The sequence below is a fragment of the Carica papaya genome, chromosome 3 (genome assembly GCF_054855325.1).
Source record: "Carica papaya isolate Zhongbai chromosome 3, ASM5485532v1, whole genome shotgun sequence".
NCBI lineage: Eukaryota > Viridiplantae > Streptophyta > Magnoliopsida > Brassicales > Caricaceae > Carica > Carica papaya.
In genome coordinates this window covers 419,261-437,914 of record NC_142311.1, presented here as the reverse complement: position 1 = coordinate 437,914, position 18,654 = coordinate 419,261, and the positions used below count along the sequence as shown (strand labels likewise).

Genomic DNA, 18,654 nt, shown 5'->3' with positions numbered 1-18,654 from the left:
CTCCCTTTTCCTTCACCCTAGAGTTTCATAAACCCTTCAGGTCACGAACTCTTGAGCTCCCACGCATAAACCCTTGTATTCCATTGCCCCAAGACCGGTTGTCGAAGAAAAATGTCATCTTTTAAGATCAAACTATCACGTTGTTGTTCTTCAATTTTCTGTCAAATCTCTAGAAACAAAGCCAGGACTCTCTGCTCTTCGCAAATCCGCAGTCTACATGATTCAAAACAAGACCAAATTGATCTGGATTCTGGAATTTCTTCCTTTCTGCTCAAAACTATAAAAAACCCATCTGTGTCTTCTAGGGTCCTCTCCGGTTCAAGCTTCTTTGGATCACAAAATCACCACTTCTTGCCTGTGAAACCAAAATCCACTGCTATGTTTTCTGGGTGTGGTGTTTCGAGGAGGATTGTTCCTCTTTTTTGTCCAAGTTCACTTTTTGGTGTGGAAAGTTCGTGTAGGTCTGATGAAGGTCTAGATTTTACCAGAGGGATTCGTTTCTTCAGTACGCATGCTGCCATTGAACCTTCGACGTCTGATGGTCTTACAGTTGATCGAATTGTGGCTAATCAGTGGACAATTCTCGATGAGAGTGAGAGTGATTGGAAGAGCCATGCTGCTGCAATTGCTCAATCCATTCAAGTAATCAAGAGACGTTTGCAGGTAAATTTGATACTATTTCGGTTCCGGTCATTTGGAAGTTTGAAACTTAACATTTTATCTGGTTATTTACGATGAAGCTTTGACTTTGCTTTGTGTATTTATCTGGTTAGTGTTCTTTTGAGCCATTGTTTTGTGGTTTTGTGTTGGAGATCAAACATTAACTTACTTTTCCTCTTTTAAATGGTACTTAGCTTGAATATTAAGTCGATGATTATCTCCCGGTTGATAAACTTGATATGTAGGATAGAGGATTTGGTTGTGCATTTCAACGTTTATGGTTGGAAAGGTTCTTTTTTCCTTTGAGATAATTATGGTTGGAAAGGTTCTAGTCAATTGATGGATAATATGAACATTACTCTTGGTGACACTGACAGCTGAGAGGTTTTAGTCAAGTTTTTTTGGCATGCTCAACTTAAATGTAAAATAAAATTTTGTTTGTTTGTGCTGGCAGTGGAAGAAACTGACAGTTAGGTTAAATCTACTGTCTTTGGAACTGAACAAGCCTGATCTTTGGGATGAGCCTGTACATGCTGGGAAAATCAACCGGGAGCATGGTTCACTTATGGGTAAAATGGGCGAGGTGAAGGCATTTGAGCGGGAACTACTTGAGCATATTGACATGATAAAGCTCGCCCGAGAAGAGAATGACACTGAGTTGGAAGCGGTGGGCTCTCACTTCTTATTTTAGGCATGTACTCATTCTCCTTTGTCATTAGTTTCTTGCATTTCATACATTTTAGCAAACATGACATATTACACAATAGTGAAATAGTTTTAACGTTTCTACTAGCTTTGGGTTACCTCAGCTGTAATTGTGAAAGCAGAAAAGTTCCTTTTACCATAAGAGTGATTTGATGAGGTACCTTAAGGCTTGACCTCATACTGACCACTATCTCTCAGATAATTAGTTGGCTAACTTCTCTCTTGCAATTTAATAGACATTGGTGGCTGTGTTTTTTTTTTATTTATCTCGATTGTTTGATCATCTACAGGAATCAGTGAAAGCTTTGCTGAGAATGAGAAAGCATTCAAAAGAGAAAGAACTTGAAGCATTACTCTCGGGCGAGCAGGATCCTTGCTCTTGTTATATAGAGGTTGTTTTTCTTTGGCACAAAATCATATCCTTACTGTCTTTTTGGTTTTCTAGCTTCTGAGTTTGCTACAGTTGTAGCTTCTCTTTCCTCAATAATTTTTGCAAAGGATAATAAACCCTTGCTGTTGAGGTATTTTGACTGTCCGCATCTTACTGTTTTGTTGTATGCTATAGGTCCAAGCTGGAGCTGGGGGTACTGAGAGCATGGACTGGGCAGCAATGGTTATGCAAATGTATAAAATGTGGGCTCGGCAGAGAGGATACGGAGTAACTGTAGTAGATGAAATGCCCGGGGATATTGCAGGAATCAAGGTTCACCTTTATGCTATCCTTCATTCATTGTTTTCTTGGACATTATACATGGCTCTAAATTGACTCCAAGGAATAATGAAACGCGTTTGCATCCCCAGCCAACCAGCATGCCCCTTTAAGAGATGAAAAATCTTTTTGTTTTGCTTCCTTGTGTTAAATTCTGGTCAAGCTGTCAAAGATGAAGCTGCGTGCTTTTTCATTTTCCCTAATAAGCATAAAGTTTCCCCCTTCTCTTAAGAAACTGTTCGGGAGAACCAATGCTTATCTGACACCAAATTTCTTTTATTTCAGCGGGCAACAATTAAAGTAGATGGGGAATATGCATTTGGATATGCCAAAGCAGAAGTGGGAGTGCATAGGCTTGTTCGAATCTCACCATTTGATAGTGGAAAGCGAAGGCATACTTCATTTGCTGCCGTGGCTGTAATTCCCATCTTGGGTGATGGAAGCACCCATATGCAGATCAACGAGTCAGATCTCCGTATTGAGCGATTTCGAGCTGGGGGCGCTGGTGGCCAGCACGTGAACACAACTGAGAGCGCTGTCCGAATAGTTCACATCCCAACTGGAATAACTGCAACTTGTCAGAATGAAAGGTATGAACAAGCTCCCTAATATCAAAATACTTGTTGCCTTTGCTTATTCTTGTGACATATTCTTGGATGATTTTCTTTATGAATTAATTGGCTTTTCACCCATTCTGAATTCATCACCCTGGTAAGCATAGGTCACAGCATCAAAACAAGGCTTCAGCTATGGCTGTCCTCCAATCTCGGCTAGACCAGCTTGAGATGGCACGCCAGGCTCAGATGAATGCTCAGCATACACAATCTCTTACTGAGATCAGTTGGGGAAACCAAATACGCACTTACGTCCTCCACGTATGATTCTGCATCATACCAGACTCTTAACTTCTTTACTGTAGGGCAATCTAAATTTTGCTTTAACTGCAATTTAACATTTTTCTGTGCAGCCTTACCGCATGGTTAAGGATCTCCGAACTAATTATGAGGTCTCCGATCCTGATTCTGTGCTTGAGGGAGATCTAGATGGCTTCATCTTGAGCTATTTATCAGCTTCCTTGGACAAGAATGAAGATAACCGCTGATATTTAGTTAGTAGGATGGTAAAATTCTCAAGGGTTAACAATTCAATACTGAAGCTTCCGATGCAGCCAGATACTGTTTTCATATAGCTTGTGATCTGGGTGGATATAAGTAGATTGACTCCTGGTCTAATATTACAGGCTGCAAAACCATTGCAAGCTTTGGATCTTGAGGGCACATATATCAGATTTGTATATTTATTTTTGGAAAACATTTTCACCAAACAATCATGTCAATTAGCCATTTGATATCTGAGTTTCTTTTTGTCTATTTTATTTAGATTTTAATTCGTTGAAAATTCTAAGCAGACAGAATGTTGCAGATATTAACAAACAAAAAAAAGAACTCTTCATAATTAGAGATAGCATGACAAATACTTAAAAAACTAGAATAATACTTTACCTTAAAGACCATAGATAAATTTTAATGGCTTATTGAATATATACACATGATTTTTTTCTAAAAATTTAATATGGGATATATAAACATATTTAGTTTTTTGAAAGAATAATAAAACCAACCCATTCTCAGAGGAGGGGGGGAAGCCGTATTCCCTGTTCTACCTTTCGCCCAAACAAAATTGAAAAGATGAACTTGAAACGGCGTCGTACTGAAAGGAAAAGGCGGCTCTGGTTAAAGTATGAGCAAAAGATAAATCCCGATCTCCAGCCAAAAAGACAAAAAAGAAAAAAAAAAAAACAAAGCTTTGAAGCTTGTTGTATCGGATAGGAGACGGAGAAGAAGAGTAAATAACAGCAGGTACGGGAATTTTCCCGACGATATTCTCTTTTCTTCTTTACATTGTTAGATCTGGTTTTCATGTTTCAAACAGTAAAACAAATTCTGCCGTGGACTCTGTTTGTTTTCACGGAAAATTTTGTCATATTTTCAATCTTCTGCAGAAATTAGTGCTTTCTCGCTCAAAAGAATCTGTTTTATCTCAATTTTAACAATACCCTTTAATCTATTCGGTCGGTTTGTTATCCCTAAATGCTTCCTTTTACGCTTTACTTTCCATTTCTTTCTGGGTATATTTCTCTTCTCTTGACAGGTTCTAGTTTGATTTCTCTTTACTTAAACCCTCAAATTTTTTATTGTATGTTATTATCAATTTGGATTATGGTTTTGTGGAATGAGAAAAAAAAAAAAAAAATTGAAGAGCTTTAAACTGTTTTTCTTGTGATAACAGAGACAAGTTTAAAGGCGAATGTCATCTTCTTCCGTAATTACCCCAGAAGATGTATTGGAATCTCTCATGAATGATGGCACTATCGATGCTCTCAGATTGAAGATCATCAATCAGCTGAAAACCAATGTTTGTCTCTGTCTTTATTGTATTTTGTGTTTCATTTATGCATATATATTGATGAATGATTGTTACAGTTATTAGTATCAATGGAAATCCTAGATTTTTGGGCATTTGATTTATCAGAGGCGAGTCATAGTAGGACGCATTTGTGCCATCACAGAGGGCCAAGCACATGTGCATCCTAGCGAGAACATAAAGCTATCTTTGGAACAAAATGAATAATTGCTATTTTATGGGGGTTATGTCGGAGATCACTGTCTTTAAATTGATCATTCCTTGGAAGTTTAATGAATGTATTCTTGTAGTTAACATTTGGAAATTGGGTGGTTGACATTATTTTGAGTCGAATTCAATTCGTGTTATGAATTGTTAATGAGCAAGATATCCTTCGCTGACTTAGTTTTTTTTTTTTTTGAAATAGAAGTATGAAGTTATATTGAAGTAAAGGCGCCAAGGGGGCACCGCCCCATTTGCAAAAAATTTACCGCTGAGTTAGTTAGAGCTGATGAAAAACTGAAACAGGCAAATAAGTGTTTTCATATGCAGGCCTTGTTGATGAGTTAGACACCCCTTATTAACAGCAATGGATAGTTTATGAGGACATAATACTCAATTGCTTGTATTTCTCTTTGATTACAGGAAGAGCTGAAGAACACAACAATTAAGATGGTGGAACAAAGTAAAGTTCTTAATACCCCCGGGGCAGAGAAACAGACAAAGAGGGAGTTGTTTGATGCGCTTCGCCAGGAACTTGAGTAAGTGTTGATCTTTGTTGTGGAATTCCTCTTTTTCTTGCATGCTTTTGAAGATGGGGAATTCATTTGTACGCTTAGGCAACTGCAGGCTATTAACAAGCTCCTGCTAGTTTTAACAATTAGGTGTAGGGATTGATGTCATTTTGCTCTATGACTGCATTAATCACCAAAGTGCCAAAATCTCTTTCCAGTCTAGCAAATTGATGACGAATGTTGTGTAGCTTGAGGAAAACTTCTTTGTTCAGCTCATGGTTCCTTTTCTAATGGCATATATCTTTATAACTATTTTTCTCAGTAAATATTCTATAATGTATATCTTTGTAACTATAGTTTTTTTATGTCTCATAATCTATGTTCTCATTATCATGAAAGAAAGAATTCTAAAAAAATCTAACTCTTTTTTGTACTTAAATGAGCAGAACTCCTGTGCTAGAGAAGGCGTCTAAATCAGTTTGGGAGTTGATACTGGACAACAACGGGCTGGGGAAGGAAATAAATGAAACAGTTGAAAGAGTATTTTGTCGACTGAGTGGCCGAGAAGCTCCCTTATTTCCTATCTCAAATGATGAAAACCAGCGCGATAAAGAAACCCATAATGAGAAAGGGAAAGAAAATGAAAATAAAAATAAGGAAAATTCAAATTCTGCATCAAAGAAGAGGAGTTTCAATGCAATGAATTTGGGAGAAGGGGCTGATGAAGTTGGAAACTTTTCTGGTGATCCTTCAGCATTATCTGAAGACTCTAGGAGATCGCGTTAGTGAAGCTTAAACATGAGTCACTTCCGACGCATTATGACTGGAACAAGTCTGGTGAATGTTTGGGTGAATTTTTGGCATTCAAGTTATGATTTATAAAACAAAACCGCAATGTTGACATATGGAATAGAGAAGTAGTTAATATGGTGAAATATCAGTTTATTAACATGTATTTGTATATACTGAGCTCATTGATTAACATCTGGTTTCAAATCCTTCTCTCAAATTTCCTCTTGGCCCCATTTTTGTTTTTTTTTTTAACCATCCTTGTATCTGGAAATAGGTACAAGTTGCAGTTTAGGCGACTGCTTGCATCCGTGTTGCTGATTCATCACAAGTATGATGAAAGTTTATATTATTTGATCTGAGACTGAAATTTGCGGTAATCCCTGTTCCTGACGTCCTCATATCTTTGAAAATTGTGATATGAAGTTGAGAAAAGAAGTTTGGTTTGCAAGAGGTGTTACGATCTTAGAGGCATTAATGACAATTACTTATTCAACACTGTATGTATTCTACATGATATGGAATTAGGTTTGGACTGTATGGATAAAGAGTTATCTTGATTTGGATGGCTGGTGAGGCTTTGATGAAAAGATATTGTTGTCCTAAATACATCTTGGGCTGTAGTTGGTGAATGTAGTATATTCTTTGTGCAATATTTTAACTTTAGAAGTTATAATGCATCATCAGTTTAAGAATACTTAGTTGATAAGTTAGCATTTGGAATTGGAGAAAAATAACTATGCTAGAAAGAAGACCCCCAAAATATAACAGCAGTCCTCTTGATATTCTTCTCTACTTCCTAGTAGCTGACTTTTCAGTCAACAAGGAAATTTATAGAAGAGAAAGAGTCTGCATCTATTTCCTATTATCTAAATCTGAAAGAAGGAAATATAAGTAAAGGATGATCCAATTACAGTTAGCTAACTTCATCCTTGTTAATTCCTAACTCTACCCTCTTCCCCTGGAATTCTCAGTGCCAGTTGTTGGCCCTATTGATTGTATCAGCATTTGGAAAACCCTCCATAATTCCGTCTGAAACAGTTGAGGGATAAAATGAATTGCTGTTAGTGGTCAGATGCATGTTCTGCACTGGAAGTTGAGGAGGCATCATGGAGGTAGGCTGAGGAACTGGAGGCATCATAAGGGGAGGCCGAGGGGCTTGAAGTGGCATTGCGGAGAGAGGAGGACGAGAAGTGAATTGCCTGGCAGCATAATGTAGAGGCATATTAGCATTCAGAACCAAACAACCTTGATTGATAACTATTTCTCGTCCATAGTTGTCGACCACTCTGTGGGTGGTATTATTAGAGTTTTCTCTCTCCCCAGATAGATTGACCAAGTTCTCTAACGAGTTTACTCTGTCAATGTAATAGTTTTGATCCATGTAAGGCACTTGCGTATCACTGAATAACTGCTGGTTGATGTCGGTTAAATCTTGGGCCATAGGATTAAGCCTCTCAGTTCCTTCGTTGTAGCCTGGTTGATGATGAGTTCGGTAATTGATTACAGGGTTCACTTGAGGAGCAAAATGAGCGATAACCTCTGGTTCTTTGACTTGATCTGCAAAGTTGTTCGCTTGTTGATTACTCCAAATTTGCATGGATTGATTTTTGAAAACTGGGTTTCTCCCGTGCTCATCTACACATGAAATATCCATGACTAAAAAGTGAAAAAAACAACGTCAGAACTCAGATACTAATTCTTCAAGTAATACAAGATTCTGTACCATCCAAACAAATTAAAAGTACCAGATATAGGTGAAGGTGTATCGTTAATTTGGAGAGATGGTGGAGGAACTTGCTCATATAATTGAACTGGTCGATGAGGAATCAAAGATGCAGGAATTTGTGGAAGAGAAAATTGGTACCCAGGATTGATTTGATTGATTTCTGGTATTTGTCCATGGAGATTTAAACCAAAATCTGTGATACCATACATATTGGTTTCAAAATAAGGAGACTGTAAACTAGGAAAAGGCATCTGGCTACGCTGGAGCAAATGGGGATCACACTGGAGAAGTTTCTCATAATGTCTGTCAAGTGCTCCTGGAGGAAATCTAAGATAGTGTCTCCTGATAAGTTGGAAGAAAATTTTCAATTAATTTCGCCGATAAAGTTGATCATGTTCCATAAATTACCCAGGTATCAACAAATTTAGCTGGTTAAAGTTATTTAGGTTAAATAAAGTTACTAACTTTACAATGGATTTGACACAATAAACTTTGATATAAAAAGAGAGAAGAGATTTGAGAATGATAGATACCTCCAAATGGGAGCCTGTCCTCCTGTAAAGTCTGATGTCATTCTCCATTGAGTGTGCTTTCTTGGCTGCGGATCAAGCTCATGGTAGAACGAGGGAGGCTGGCTTAACTGCACCATATTTTTTTCAAAAATACAATAAAAAATCCTAATTAACAGAAGTAAAAAAACTATTAATTACATAATTTTTTTATAAAAGAAAGAATAAAAATTGACCTCAATTTCAAGAATTCCAGGTTCATTCTCCTCCATGACAGCGCTTAATGTCAAAATATCAGCCCACTGTATCTCAATCTTGCTCTTCAAACCATTCTCCAGAAATTCCCACACCAACTTTCTCTTAGCATAGTAACACTTTGCCACCAAATCACCTTCATTTACAGTTATTCTCTGCAGAGATTTCCATATAATCAAGCACAAAAGGAAGAAACAAAAGAAGGAAAAAATTCTTGGGGATTAAAAGTTTTATACCTCCCACGAGCCAATTTTGAGCAATAAAGCAGGAAAATTTGAGGCCTTTAATTTCTCAGTTGCCTGCTGAGATATAAGATCATGATCAGCTTTCGATTTAGCAGATTGGGTAGGTTTGTGATTGGGCTTGAACTCTTCTTCATGGTATAATCTGGTTTCAATCAGGTCCATAAAGGAAGATGACTTGCGGAGTTTCAAGCCGAGGGGAGGTAAACTCATGAGGGTGTCAGCCATTTGAGCCTGCAAACACCACAAGAACATCGCACAGAAGTTGAAGAAGAAGAAGAAGAAGAAGAAGACAATGGTGAAATAAAAAATGCATGCATGTGAAAAAAAAAAAAAAAGAAACTACGAAACTAAATTTGACTGGAATTGATTACATGAAACGAACAAACAAACAAACTCATCTAACCCCATGCGAACTGTAAGATAGGGATCAAAACCAGGTGGTGATATTTAACGAAAACCAGAAAGAAAGAGAGGTTTTACCATTGTGAAAATGTAGTTGGAGCTCTGAAAAAATAATAAAGCTTGAAACTTTATTAAAATTTTCAATTACTTAAACATAGACCACCACAACCTGAATCCCAGATTCAAAAAAAAAAAAAGGAGTGGGGAAAAAAAAAACAGAATAATACTAAAAATCACATGAAAAGCTAACGTAATACTCGATAAAAAGTTGTATAACCGTCACGAAAATCATTGTTAGGGAAAAAAAAGAAGAAAAAGGAAAAAAGAAAACAGAGAATAGAAAGCCAAAGCAATGTCAACTCATAGTCTCAGAAACCAACCAGAAAGATAACAGCTAAAAAACTAAAAATGCTAAAAATAGATATACTGAAAATAACCCAATTGAAAAAAGTCATCGGGAATCTTTAAACGAAAAAAAAAAAGAAGAAAAAAACACAGACCGATTCCAACAGAGAAAAGAAATAGCCAGCAAACGAGGGAGAAAAAGAAAAAAACACCTTGTTATCAGCAAACTGTGAAGCGTTCTGAAACTGTACCAACTGATTCTGAAATTCATTAGATTCAGAATCTTGATTTTGAGCCTCATTGTTCGAGTACCCAACTCCTCGTTGCATGATTTTTCCTTCGCCTCACCCTGAAAATTCTCCAACAAAAGTATATGAATTTTAACAAGAAGCGGATTATTATGCTACGCAGATTGCTAGAATCTCGCACGTAGCTAATGACGATAATGTATACGAGTTAGAGTTTTGACACTAAGTTGAAGACGAACAAGGAGAAAGAAAGAAAGAAAGAAAGAAAGAAAGGAAACAGAGCAGAACAGAGCAGAACGGAGCAGAGAGAGAGAGAGGGAGAGAGACGGGTGTCAATAGGATTTTCATGAACAAAACCTAACATGGTACTTCACTTGCTTCCATATATATGAGAATTCCTCCTGACGTAACTGAGAGTGACGCCAAAATTTACGTGAGAGTCCTCGTTAATTTTATTTTTCAAATTAACAGAACTGCATGTATATATGTTTTAATATACATATTTAATTTAATTTATTCTTAAATATTGAATAAAATTATCTCCAAAAAAAATTTCAAAATTAATTATTGATATTTTATTAATATTTTATTGAGTCGCCAAATCTAACACCGAAGCTAACTGCAAAATCTACGCTTGACGTGGCAATTTTTAATTGGGAGCAGCCAAGTTTCAAGGCCCGGCGGCTACTAGCCGTCGTGCGCATTCCACGCGTGCGTGTGGGTCCCTCCATAATATCGTCTGATCAGCTCCCGATTGCGGGTCCCACTTCGGTCCACATGTAACAACGCCATTGGCGAATCGCTCATTTGTTATATTATAATTATTCGAAACATATAATTCAATTATCTCATTTTATAAATCACGTGGAATAATTGGCTAACTCATTTGTTACGCAAAATTTCAAAAGTGAGAGTTTAAAATTTCATGAGATTTTAATTATTATAGGTTTAATAACTAATTAAGTTTAATCTTTTTATATTCTAATGGATTAAGTCAATGTATATAAAAAATCGAAGCTAATTAAATCATGATGCAAAAAAAAAAATTGGTGTTAATGACGACGTGATTCTAATCGACAATTACATATCGTATTCGCACTATAAATATTAAATTAAGTACATATTATGATTTGATTTATGTTTATATTAAGAGATATCATATGTTGTTAATTTTGATGATACTTTGAGAGAGAGAAAAAAAAAATAAAAATGGTTGATGTTGTCGAGATAAATTAGAAGGGGTTCGGTTGGAATAAAAAAAATGGTGTTAATAACGACAAGGTTCTAATAAGTATAATCGACAATTGCATATCGTATTCACACTATAAACGTCAATTTAAGTACATATTATGATTCGATTTGTGTTTATATTAAGATATGTAATAGTCATATTTTGATGTTGTCAACTTCGACGATATTTCAAGAGAGAGAGAGAGAGAAAAAACAAAAATGGTTGATGTTGTTGAGATAAATTAAAAAGGGTTCGGTTGGGATAAAAAAAAATTGTATTAACGACGACAAAGTTCTAATAAATATAATCAACAATTGTATATCGTATTCACGTTATAAGTACCAAATTAAGTACATATTATGATTCGATTTGTGTTTGTATTAAGATATGTAATAATTTTATTTTGATGTTGTCAACTTCAATGATACTTCGAGAGAGAGAGAGAAAAAAAAAACAAAAATGGTTGATGTTGTTGAGATAAATTAGAAGGGGTTCGGTTGGGATAAGAAAAAAATGGTGTTAACAACGACAAGGTTCTAATAAATATATTCGACAATTACATATCGTATTCACACTATAAGTACTAAATTAAGTACATATTATGATCTGATTTGTATTTATATCAAGAGATATCATAATGCTATTTTGATGTTGTCAACTTCGACGATACTTCGAGAGAGAGAGAGAGAAGAAAAACAAAAATGGTTGATGTTGTTGAGATAAATTAGAAGGGGTTCGGTTGGGATAAGAAAAAAATTGTATTAACGACGACAAAGTTTTAATAAATATAATCGATAATTGCATATCGTATTCGCACTATAAGTGTCAAATTAAGTACATATTATGATCCGATTTGTGTTTGTATTAAGATATGTAATAATTTTATTTTGATGTTGTCAACTTCGACGATACTTTAAGAGAGAGAGAGAGAGAGAAAAAGCAAAAATAGTTGATGTTGTTGAGATAAATTAGAAGGGATTCGGTTGGGATAAGAAAAAAATTGTATTAACAACGACAAAGTTCTAATAAATATAATCGACAATTGTGTATCGTATTCACGTTATAAGTACCAAATTAAATACATATTATGATTCGATTTGTGTTTGTATCAAGAGATGTCATAATGCTATTTTGATGTTGTCAACTTCTACAATGTTGTCGAGATAAATTAGAAGGGGTTCGGTTGGGATAAGAATGGTTTAAATTTGATATGTTAAAACTTATTTTTAGTAAACCAGTAATACACACACACACACATATATATATATATATATATATCTGTGAAGGAAAACTCGAAAAGCCAAAAGGTAAATTCCACTTGCCTTCCTTTCCCTTTACTCTCAACACCACTTAGTCCTAGGCCCCAAGGCAGCAACTTTTTGCGTCGCGATCACATCTTCGGCCATTTATAGTCGGCAATAACAGAGGCTCGCCCAGCAGGCCAACTTGTCTCGTCTAGCCTTTCTTCTCTTCGTCTGCGCTCTTCGTAGCTCATGACGTCTCGTTATATACATATATATACATTAAAATGCTGAGATATATTAAGAAGGAACCATCAAAGAACTATATATATATATATATATATATGAACTGACTGGAAGAAGCGAAGAAGATGAAAAAGAAGAGAGGCTCGTAAAACACGAGGAATAAAAAGAAGAAGTTTAATTTTTTAATTATCAGATTAAATGCGGTAATTAATATCTTAATTTTATTATGCAGTTAAAGAAGAGTCTCGTAATCCCAATATTATCCGTTAAAAAGCTTTAATTAGTTAATGGAGATCAAATCAAATACAGTTGTTATGTTTCGGAGCATTAGGCAACCCAACACTTGACTTAATTAATTAATTAATTAATTATAAGACATGTGATTAATACAAAGCATCTTTACGCTTGTGAGGTTAAGAATACGACGTAATCATCCTAAACTCTTAATTAAATTAACAGTTCATCACATCACAAGTTGTAATTAAGCAACTTATTAAAAAACACTGGAACACAAGAAAAAAATTTTAAAGTATAGAAAATTTTAATGATTGAATTATCCTTCTTGATTATTGGTTTGCAAGGAATTTGAATGCTTAAAATGCTATAATATGGGCATACATATATATATATATATATGTATGTATGTATGTAGGAATTTGTGTGTGTGTATACACACAATTTTAAAGAATTTTTTTTTTTGGGTAATAGTATTATGATAATTAAGTTTTAGTTTGTAATATTAATATAAACGTAGTAAATTTTAATGATTAAATTATCCTTCTTGATTATTGGTTTCCAAGGACTTTGAATGCTTAAAATACTACAATATGTATTAAGACTAATTGATAAATTTGTTAGTTTAATTGTAACCGTTTTTTGTTTTTTTTCCTTTTTGTTCTCTTCTGCCACAGTACAATGTCAGTGGCAATACATGTTTTCCTGCTGTTTTATTTTCTTTTCTTGCTGTTTTGTTTTCTTTTCCTGCTGTTTTGTTTTCTTCTGTTACGGTACAACACTAGTAACAATATATATATATATATATATCCTTGTAAGCAGTAAAATATTTCAGAAGAAGGAAAATATTTTTCTGGTCTTATCCTCTTCCTTCTTTTCTATTAGTCTCTTCCTTTTTTTTTTTTTTCATTTGCTCTTCCTTCTTTTCTATTATGGTATCAGAGCAATGAACTTTTAACCAACATCTATCAGTAGTTGAGCTACGAAGCATTTGATCTCCAATGGCTAGAGATCAGTCCGATGACCTCCAAAACTCGTTCTTCCTTCACAGTGCCGACCACCCCGGTTTAGTTTTGGTGTCCAATCTTCTCAATGGCAACAACTACAACACATGGGAGAGAGCAATCAGAATAGTACTAACAGCCAAAAATAAATTGGGATTCATAGACAGAACCTACGATCAACCGAGCAACACCGATTCTCATGCCGCAGCTTGGTCGCGTTGTAATAGTATGGTGGTTTCTTGGTTACTGAATGCTGTCACCAATGAGATAGCTGACAGCTTGTTATATCATGAAAGTGTGCAATCCATCTAGACCGATTTACAGCTTCATTATCAGCAGAGCAATGCACCGCGTATCTACCAATTGAAATAGAGCATGAACAATCTTACTCAAGGATCACTCAGCATCAACACATACTACACACGAATGAAAACAATCTGGGACAAACTCTAAACCTTTCAACCAGCCCCAACTTGTAACTGCGGAAACATGAAGGCGTGGAATGATTATCAGGAACAAGAGTTTATGATGACTTTCTTAATGTGATTAAATTCCTCCTATGCTGCTGTTAAAGCCCAGATTTTGATGATGGAATGCTCTCCATCCATTCTGAAAGTCTTCTTGCTGGTGGTGCAGGAGGAGCGACATCGTGCAATCGGGTTCGACACACACGCAGAAACGGGTCATGGTTCCGGATCCTCTATTGCCCTAACTCAAGGAAGAAGAAGACCCACCTGTTCACATTGTGGGCTTATGGGCCACACTATGGACAGGTGTTACCGCCTGCATGGCTACTCATCAGGCCTCAAGCCCAAACCCAAAATGCATTTTAATGATGGAACTGTCCAAGTCCAAAGACAGACCCGTAATGTCTCAGCTGTTTTTGATGAGGGGCCAGTCCAAACACGGGCCCAAGCCCGTAACCCATCAGCTGTCTCTCGGCCCACTCCTGGAACCAGTTTTTTCAACCCGTCTGGCCCTCAATCTAGGCCCGAGTTCTTCTTCGCAAACCAAACCTTGGCCCATGAAGTTTATTTCCTAGAACACACTTCTTCCTCCTCCTCGGGCATGCACCCGATCGCAAGACCAGTGCAAAATTTCACCGCCTCTGTCGACAACTGTTCACCGGCATCTAATTCCGCTGCTTCTGTCGATGACTTAAGCACATCGCAAATTCAGAACATTATTGCTCACCTAAGTGCACGTCTTCACTAACCTAACTCCGTCATCTCTCCTGACAATCTATCTCTCTCCACAAGTCATGCCACCCTTGATCCTCACGTGGTAGGTATATCCTACACACCTTTTTGCCTTTCCAACTTTACATCTACACACTCTTCAGGTTCTCTTGATATACCTGTTCGCTCACAACATGAGTCCTCCCAAACACCCTAATCTCGCCCACTGCGTATAACACGACCACCCTCTTATTTGTCTGATTATCACTGCTACCATATAAATACCCATGCACTTTATCCCATTTCTTCGTTCCTTACTCATACCACACTTACCCCCAATATCACAACTTTATTTACGCCATTTCCTCCTACACTAAGCCTATCAACTTTTATGAGGCTAACCAGTCCAATGTTTGGATGAATGTTATGAACGTGGAGCTACGTGCCTTAGAGGACAATAACATTTGGTCCATTATTTCCCTCCCTCTTGGGAAGAAACCCGTTGATTGCAAGTGGGTTTACAAAATTAAATATCAAGCTGATGGGACCATAGAAAGATACAAAGCCCGTCTGGTTGCTAAGGACTACACACAACAATTTGGCATTGATTTTCTTGACACCTTCTCTCCTATTGCCAAATTGGTTACTGTCAAGATTTTGCTTTCACTAGCTGCTATCCATGGTTGGCGCCTGCTCAATTGGACGTCACCAACACTTTTCTACATGGTGACCTTCACAAAGAAGTTTATATGACTATTCCTCCAGGCTATTCTCCTCGAGAGGGGGAGACTTTTCCACATCAACCTGTTTACCGCCTATACAAGTCAATCTATGGGTTGAGACAGGCTTTTCGATAGTGGTTTCATAAATTTTCACAAACATTACTTCAAGAAGGCTTCCATCAATCACAATGTGACCATTCCTTATTTATCAAACAACAAGGTAAAACCTTCCTAATATTGTTGGTGTATGTCGATGATATTGTTATTGCCAGTAATGACGATTAGACTATCGATGAGCTCAAAGCTACACTGAGACAAAAATTTAAAATAAAAGATTTAGGGACTCTCCAATATTTTCTTAGACTTAAAATTGCAAGAAATGACACAGGAATCACCTTGTGCCAAAGAAAATATGCGTTGGATCTGTTAATTAAGACTGGATATCTTGGTTGTAAACCCTCATCTATTCATATGGATCCTAATATCAAGATGTCTAAAGATGATGGCGAACTTCTGAGTGATATCACCAGCTATCGGCGACTAATTGGAAAACTGTTGTACTTAACCATCTCTCGCCCTGACATATGCTACTCTGTCAATAGATTGAGTCAGTTTCTGGCTGCTCTTAGAACCGGTCATCTTCAAGCCGCTTTACGGATTCTCCAGTACATCAAGAGGACCCCTGGATAAGGTCTTTTCTTTCCTTCATCATCTGACATTCAGATTAAGGCCTTTTCTGATGCTGATCGGGGCACATGTCCTGACACTAGAAGATCTCTCACTGGTTATTGTGTCTTTCTTAGATCTTCATTAGTCTCATGGAAATCAAAGAAACAACAAGTTATTTCTCGGTCATCTGCTGAAGCCGAGTATCGCTCCATGGTCAACATTACTTGCGAAATCATTTGGATTCTGAAGTTGTTACGAGACTTAAAGGTTCAACACCAAGGCCCTGCATTACTTTACTGTGATAATCAAGCAGCTCTACACATTGCTTCAAATCCAATGTATCATGAAAGAACAGAACACATTGAACTTGATTGTCACTTTGTTCGTGAGAAGATTCAAGATGGTACCTTGAAGACGATGCACATATCCACTCGAAATTAACTGGCAAATTTAATGACAAAAGCCCTTCATCCTACGCAATTCGACAATTTGTTGAGCAAAATGGGTACAATAAATCTGTACTTCCCATCTTGAGAGGGAGTATTAAGACTAATTAATAAATTTGTTAGTTTAATTGTAACTGTTTTTTGTTTTTTTTCCTTTTTGTTCTCTTCTGCCACAGTACAATGCCAGTGGTAATACATGTTTTCCTGCTGTTTTGTTTTCTTTTCCTGCTGTTTTGTTTTCTTCTGTTACGGTACAACACTAATAACAATATATATATTCCTGTAAGCAGCAAAATATTTCAGAAGAAGGAAAATATTTTTCTGGTCTTATCTTCTTCCTTCTTTTCTATCAATCTTTTCCTTTTTTTTTCATTTGCTCTTCCTTCTTTTCTATTAATATGGGCATACATATATATATATATATATGTATGTATGTATGTATGTAGGAATGTGTGTGTGTGTGTATACACACAATTTTAAAGATAAAAAATTTTGGGTAATAGTATTATGATAATTAAGTTTTAGTTTGTAATAGTAATATAAGTATAGTAAATTTTAATGATTAAATTATCCTTCTTGATTATTGGTTTCCAAGGAATTTGAATGCTTAAAATACTACAATATGGGCATACATATATATTTATATATGTATGCATGTGTGTACGAATATATATATATATATATATGACATATATGAAATGTGAACATCATCACTTGAAAACGATTGTGAGTTTATTTAGTTATCTTAAACTTTTTTAATTTTAAAATAATGTTTATTAAAAAAAAAGGAAAAAGAAAAAGAATATATGGATGCATGCATGCATGAATGATGTATGTGAGATTGTTTCATGGATCATGGGCTGATGTGGCATGATCATCATTCATCAGTATTGGGTGAGGGGTCATCACCCATTCGCACTCCCCAAATTCCAACTGATAAATTATAAGACGTATACACACACACACACACACATACACACACACACACACACACACACACACACACACACACACACACACACACACACACACACACACACACACACACACACACACACACACATATATATATATATATCCATGAAACAAGAAATAGATGCAGGCTGAGCACTGGGGAGATTGGAAGGCATGATGGGGGGGCAAAATCCTCACATGGGTTTTCGAGAATTTTACAAGTGTATGGAAGGGCATTGAGTTTGCTGCTACGAAGCTAAATCTGGTTTTGGATAATGTTACGTATATGTGTTTGTATGTATAGCCTCCCATTTTAAGTCTGACTCAGTTTCTTATAGAAGATTATTACTTCAAATTTTCCAAAAAAAACAAAAAAAAGGTGACGCTATTGCTTTCTGATTTCGCACTTTACTACGATTTTCATGAGAAAATGAAGAGAGAAAAAAGAAAAGAAAATCCCACTTTTGACTGGGAAAACTTATTGTGACCCAATTAATCATTGATTTTCTGTTATGTGAGAGAAGCGCACACCCATGTTTCTTTCTTTTTCTCTTTGATAATGATGTGGTAACACACACACACATATATATATATATGTATATGTATATGTATATGTGTGTACGTGTATGTAATATGATTGAAAAGACAAGACCATATATTGATCCCTTTCTTGGTGGAATTATGACCAAACATGGTCCCCTCAAATCTACCTCTCTCTCTCTCTCTTATCCATTAATCCCAACATTGTTTGAGGAGAGTAGTGGATATACAATATAATATATACGTATATAGCCTCCCTCAATCACATATGGCTGATGTATGTCCGTATATGTATATAAATCACATGTGGGTTTTTCTCACATTAAAATAGGAGGAGGAAAAAGTGAAGAAGATTTCTCCAGTTATAATAAGCTGAAGTAAGCATGAAATCTTGGTGGGCTCCTTCCTTTTTTTAGGGTTTAAACTTTAAAAACTCTCACTCCCTTAAAACTTTGA

At 36.1% G+C, this 18,654-nt stretch overlaps 3 protein-coding genes across 6 annotated transcripts; 2 read left to right on the top strand and 1 right to left on the bottom strand.

Annotated features, from left to right (window-relative positions):
* The first annotated feature begins 54 nt into the window (after window positions 1–54).
* LOC110815488 (Peptide chain release factor 2) lies at window positions 55–3,444 on the top strand. The gene is made up of 7 exons (XM_022043309.2): window positions 55–663; window positions 1,115–1,327; window positions 1,656–1,757; window positions 1,931–2,068; window positions 2,360–2,664; window positions 2,796–2,949; window positions 3,042–3,444. The coding sequence occupies exons 1-7, from the start codon at window positions 112–114 to the stop codon at window positions 3,174–3,176; spliced, it is 1,599 nt and encodes a 532-aa protein (XP_021899001.1). The 5' UTR covers window positions 55–111; the 3' UTR covers window positions 3,177–3,444.
* Window positions 3,445–3,715: 271 nt separating this feature from the next.
* On the top strand, window positions 3,716–6,669 carry LOC110815381 (antigenic heat-stable protein). 2 transcript variants are annotated; one of them, XR_002539829.2, is made up of 5 exons: window positions 3,716–3,933; window positions 4,364–4,489; window positions 5,123–5,238; window positions 5,658–6,048; window positions 6,278–6,669. XR_002539829.2 is itself a non-coding variant. In XM_022043168.2 (4 exons), the coding sequence occupies exons 2-4, from the start codon at window positions 4,382–4,384 to the stop codon at window positions 5,995–5,997; spliced, it is 564 nt and encodes a 187-aa protein (XP_021898860.1). In that variant the 5' UTR covers window positions 3,717–3,933; window positions 4,364–4,381; the 3' UTR covers window positions 5,998–6,220. The 2 variants fall into 2 exon arrangements, 1 of the variants encoding a protein (XP_021898860.1); XM_022043168.2 differs by lacking the exon at window positions 6,278–6,669 and having other exon boundaries at window positions 3,717–3,933; window positions 5,658–6,220.
* An 8-nt stretch (window positions 6,670–6,677) lies between these two features.
* On the bottom strand, window positions 6,678–10,176 carry LOC110815412 (uncharacterized). Of its 3 annotated transcripts, none has more exons than XM_022043205.2 (6): window positions 9,698–10,176; window positions 8,730–8,969; window positions 8,475–8,648; window positions 8,263–8,369; window positions 7,749–8,071; window positions 6,678–7,659 (listed from the first exon to the last, which is right to left on the bottom strand). In XM_022043205.2, the coding sequence occupies exons 1-6, from the start codon at window positions 9,812–9,814 to the stop codon at window positions 6,971–6,973; spliced, it is 1,650 nt and encodes a 549-aa protein (XP_021898897.1). In that variant the 5' UTR covers window positions 9,815–10,176; the 3' UTR covers window positions 6,678–6,970. The 3 variants fall into 3 exon arrangements, with proteins under 3 accessions (XP_021898897.1, XP_088070905.1, XP_088070906.1); XM_088214779.1 differs by having other exon boundaries at window positions 6,678–7,638; XM_088214780.1 differs by lacking the exon at window positions 9,698–10,176 and adding an exon at window positions 9,219–9,551.
* Window positions 10,177–18,654: the final 8,478 nt, after the last annotated feature.

Excerpts from the sequence above, each read along its gene's own strand:
- LOC110815488 (XM_022043309.2), top strand. The coding sequence starts at position 112 with ATGTCATCTTTTAAGATCAAACTATCACGTTGTTGTTCTTCAATTTTC. Across the intron at positions 1,328-1,655 it reads ATGACACTGAGTTGGAAGCG|GAATCAGTGAAAGCTTTGCT; the intron begins GTGGGCTCTCAC and ends GATCATCTACAG. Across the intron at positions 2,069-2,359 it reads GGGATATTGCAGGAATCAAG|CGGGCAACAATTAAAGTAGA; the intron begins GTTCACCTTTAT and ends CTTTTATTTCAG.
- LOC110815381 (XM_022043168.2), top strand. The coding sequence starts at position 4,382 with ATGTCATCTTCTTCCGTAATTACCCCAGAAGATGTATTGGAATCTCTC. Across the intron at positions 4,490-5,122 it reads TCAATCAGCTGAAAACCAAT|GAAGAGCTGAAGAACACAAC; the intron begins GTTTGTCTCTGT and ends CTTTGATTACAG. Across the intron at positions 5,239-5,657 it reads GCGCTTCGCCAGGAACTTGA|AACTCCTGTGCTAGAGAAGG; the intron begins GTAAGTGTTGAT and ends TTAAATGAGCAG.
- LOC110815412 (XM_022043205.2), bottom strand. The coding sequence starts at position 9,814 with ATGCAACGAGGAGTTGGGTACTCGAACAATGAGGCTCAAAATCAAGAT. Across the intron at positions 8,649-8,729 it reads TCAAAATTGGCTCGTGGGAG|AGAATAACTGTAAATGAAGG; the intron begins GTATAAAACTTT and ends AAATCTCTGCAG. Across the intron at positions 7,660-7,748 it reads TACACCTTCACCTATATCTG|TCATGGATATTTCATGTGTA; the intron begins GTACTTTTAATT and ends TTCACTTTTTAG.